At 49.8% G+C, this 4368-nt stretch overlaps 1 protein-coding gene across 4 annotated transcripts in view; it reads right to left on the reverse strand.

Annotated features, from left to right (window-relative positions):
• ENTPD4 (ectonucleoside triphosphate diphosphohydrolase 4) overlaps positions 1–4368 on the reverse strand; it is a 39876-nt gene that overhangs the window by 4710 nt on the left and 30798 nt on the right. For all 4 annotated transcript variants that reach the window (XM_024747711.1, XM_024747712.1, XM_024747710.1 and 1 more), the window contains 3 exons: positions 3658–3982; positions 1887–1972; positions 737–898 (listed from right to left, as the gene is read on the reverse strand). In XM_024747711.1, coding sequence (XP_024603479.1) covers positions 737–898; positions 1887–1972; positions 3658–3982 — 573 coding nt within the window. The remainder of the gene's footprint in view (positions 1–736; positions 899–1886; positions 1973–3657; positions 3983–4368) is intronic.

The following is a 4368-nucleotide window of genomic DNA, read 5'->3' on the forward strand; positions in this document are numbered from 1 at the left end:
ATAGCAAAGTCTGTGAACTTGAGTGGGAAAAAAGGCGCATCTTTATTTTACCAATCTCTGGTTGTAATGCAGTATTTTCACTGAACGTGAATGCAGACAAACTATCGCTACTATAGTATCAGCAGAACTAGTGACTCTGTTCCTAGAGAAACTCACAGATCTTTTACATCACACCGTGGTGTTTTACAGATGCCTCAAAATATCATCAACGGGCATCATTGCACTGAACCTACAGGAAGGAAGTTCATTACACTTATTCGTACGTTCATTACACTGAACGTACGAATTCTGCTGCCAGGTCTTGCTATTTAATGTGTGAATAAAGAAGAACGTATACCACTGTATCACAAATTTGTCTTCTGTAATATTTTGATAAATGTACTGCCATACAATGGTTTCCTCTATAGCCTATGTATTTATATTATGCATTAAAAACAAGATTTTGAGAAGGGGTCCAAGGCCATAAAGGTTAAGGACCCTGGAATGGACCCTTCTGCGCAGGGGCTAGGGAACAGGCAGCTGAGAAGAAGCACTTTTGTGGCGCCTTTGCTGGGATGGTGGGCTGGGAAGGGCGGAGGCTCCGGTGGGGAAGACCAAGTCAGACCTCCCCGACTCTCCCATTCTGCCCACGGCCAGCGCCAACAACGCCCCAAACAGCCACACCCACTGCCCACGATGCCTCGGATGCAGGGAAGCATCTTCTGTTGGATTCTCATTACCAAATTCGCAGCCATACCTTAAGGGTAAAAAGCGGGTCCTGTAGAGGATTGCTCCGAGGGTCCACTGAACCTCCTTGTCGTACACTTGCAAAGCTGTCTTCAAATTTTTGTAGTTGACGGGAAATGAGAAGCCCCTGTGGAACACCTCAAACATCCAGGCGGATTTGAAGCACTGATACCTACAAACAGCACAAACGTGTGAGTGCGACTGAGTCACTGGGTGGGTCCAGAAGCACGTTCGTGGAGTCGGCCTTGCCCTCTGTGAACAACGGGGTAGCACAGGCTTCACGAGGCCTGCGCTCTGAGGGCGAAACCATCCGTACGCATCTCCGGCTGATTTGCTTGCTTTACGCCCTCTGTCCCACACCATTCACCTGTTAAAATCAATCTGCTCATGAAGCTTGGTCTCCGTGTAATTTAATACGTGGCCGCGGGAGATTTTTTCCCCTCGGGGCTTCCATCACTTACTCAATTCAGTTCTGAATAAATACTGAGCGAGTTCCACCTTCTCTGGACCTCAGTTTCTTTATTATAAAATGACAAGACAGGCGGGTCCTTTTCAGCTCTGATAATCTATGATTCTAAATATTTATCAGAGGGTTGCTTTTTGCAAAGCACTGGGCTAAGCAAGTACTAAGACATCATAATAAATAATAAGATAGCCAATGTGCTTAAATGACATAATGAAAGAGGATTTTTAAAAAGCTACAAGTAACTATAAAAACAGAATATGATAAACGCCACAAGAGGGACGTAATGAGTGCTCTGGAGACTCGCAGAGAGGGATGGAGCCTAGCCAAGTGGACAGCCTAGCCAAGTGGACAGACGTAATGAGTGCTCTGGAGACTCGCAGAGAGGGATGGAGCCTAGCCAAGTGGACAGAGGAAGACTCGGAAGGGACAGCACCTGACCTCTGAGGTCTGGGCAGGACATCGACGAGGAGAGCATGCACAGGGGAATTCCAGGTGGAAGGAAGAGCAAAACTGAGCCCCAAACTGCAAGATACGTTTGAGCGCGAGTATTTGCCGTTGGTCTGAAAGGAGCCTGGAGGAGAAGAGGAGGAGTAGGGACTGATGAGGACAGCAAGGTAGACTGGGGCCATGGTATGGCCAAGAATGGACACACAGTTTCTTCAACACACCCTGGGCTCAGCTGTCTACGACTTACTTGAGCCTGTGGAGGTCGGCGTGAGAAGCATACAGTCCTCGGTCAAAGCGTTCCCGCAAGATCGACCACTTTGTTGCACAGTAATCCTGAAAGAAATTTCACCCCAAAGAAATCACTAGGAAAGGTTTATTCAATTTTTTTCATTTTAAAAGTTTTTACCAAATTCATATTCATAACAAACATATCCTTCCAATTAGGAGACACACAAGCTGGTGTCTGTGACCCATGAGGACGAGACACACAAACACTCTGTGAATGCTTACTGATGAGCTGAGACAATGCTTGTTCTTTGTCTTAAAATTCAGCCAAAGTTATTGTTAAAGAGAATCTCACTGCCCACAACCGACCTCTTCAAAGCTGCTAAGTTTCTCCCCACAGTGACTGCGTGTGATAGGCACAGACTTTTGGAAAAGTGAAGCGGTCCTTCAGCCAGTTCAGGCTGAACACCTGTGTCTGTGGCTATATGGTGCAAGGTTCTGGGAACACAAAGATGATTACGAGAGGCTTTGTCTTGAAGAGAAGGGAAAGAGGTGCCACCTTCTCCTGAAGTTATCTGTAATGTTTATATTAACAGCTAACATTTACTGAACCCTGTGTTGGCACCTTTTCTAAATGTGATGCTTCAAACAACTCCTTGACACAGCTGCTATTCCAACCTCTATTTAAAGGATGAAGACATTGAGGCTCACAGAGGCAGTGAAACTCACAACAGGGGATACAGAGAATGGCACACAGCCTGGGGTGAGAGGGTGAGGATGCATGTCAGGCAGAGGAAACACGACGGACGAAGACAAGATGGGAGGGAGCACAGATGGGAGGGAAATGAACAGATGTCTGATACGATTAGAGTATCAAGTGCTAGGTGGGGAGATGAGGCAACAGCGTGGGAAGGACACACTAAAATATTTGAAATTCATCCTGGAAGCAAGAGAAAGCCACTGAAGACTTTCGATAGGAGAGCAGGGGGCTGCACTTGGGTTCCAGACAGAACACTTGGGAGTGGTGTGGAGGATGAACCACAGAGCGGGGGCCAGATGCAGGAGGACCACGGTGAGGCCCCTGCATAGTGCAGGTGACAGAGAGCGGCCAGGGCTGGGACGGCGAGGGTAGGACAGAAAGTAGGGAGAGCAGAGCTCTGAGAAAATGTATGACATACAATGACACGCTCGATGACTGCTAGCACCGGGTGTACAGCGAGGGATGGATGAGTGACAGGGAGAAGTCTGTAACGCCTGGGTTTGGGGGAGGGGAACTAGATGGTTTAGTGATGCCATGACCGAGACAACACAGCAGAACAGAATGGGGAGAAAGGGGGGTTGTCTGCAGTTGTGAAATCTAGCAGGCGCTGGGCAGGCAGATGCAGAGCCTCCTCCTGAGAGGCAGCAGCAAACCACGAACACGGATGAGACCATCCAAGATCCTGAAGGTCAGAGGACCAAGGGAGGAAGTGTGGGATCACCAAGGCTGAGAGCCTAGGAAAGTGTCAGGAAGGCAGGGAGAACAAGAGAAAAGGGGTCCTGAAAACAAAGGGTCGGAAGCTGCGAGGAACTGTCAGATCAGAATTACACTATTACACGTAAAAGACTGTCATCTGGGAGCCACTGATGGCCAGTGCAGTCTCACAGGGGACTTTCTGCTTCTGCTGTGACTATTATCTGGCCCAACCAAGGGAGCAGGGCTGCTGAGGTGCTGCACACAGCCTTTGCCCTCCCCCTCGGCCTGCTCTGGACTTGGGCCCGTCGCCATCTACCCTGGCTTCCTGGGTGGTTACCTTTGCAGCTCTTGTAAACGCGGCAGCGCTGTAGTCTCCCCCCATCCGTAGCACATCCTCAGTGCAGTAGTAGAATTCGGAAAAGCCGTAGAATTCACTGTTCTGGAAGTGAATCGGGGGCTGGTAGACCCCATTGAGGGAGGTCTGCGTCTCGTTTGTTTTGTTCATGAAAGGCTGGATGGTCTCTCGGCACAGGTCAAAGGCTCCCGTCCCCCGCAGGTACAGTGTCTGTCCATTCTGCTGGATTTCATCTTTAATGTCCAGGGGTAGGCAGGGGTCCAGGTACGGAGTATCAGGAGTCAGCCCAGTCTGTCTCCCCAGGAGCCTGCAGGACAAAGAGAAACTTCATCACGAGACCAACAGAAAACTGTGTGAAGGAGAAAGGGGCTGCAAGTCAGTGTTTCTCAAACTCTGCCCTATGGAACACAAAAGGGTTCCGGGGGCTTCCCTGGTGGCGCAGCGGTTGAGAATCTGCCTGCCAATGCAGGGGACGCGGGTTCGAGCCCTGGTCTGGGAGGATCCCACATGCCGCGGAGCAACTAGGCCCGTGAGCCACAACTACTGAGCCTGCGCGTCTGGAGCCTGTGCTCCGCAGCAAGAGAGGCCGTGATAGTGAGAGGTCCGCGCGACACGATGAAGAGTGGCCCCCGCTTGCCATAACTAGAGAAAGCCCTCGCACAGAAACGAAGACCCAACACAGCAAAAATAAAT

Source organism: Neophocaena asiaeorientalis, unplaced genomic scaffold (genome assembly GCF_003031525.2).
Source record: "Neophocaena asiaeorientalis asiaeorientalis breed wild unplaced genomic scaffold, Neophocaena_asiaeorientalis_V1.1 scaffold429, whole genome shotgun sequence".
In the NCBI taxonomy this organism is placed as follows: domain Eukaryota; kingdom Metazoa; phylum Chordata; class Mammalia; order Artiodactyla; family Phocoenidae; genus Neophocaena; species Neophocaena asiaeorientalis.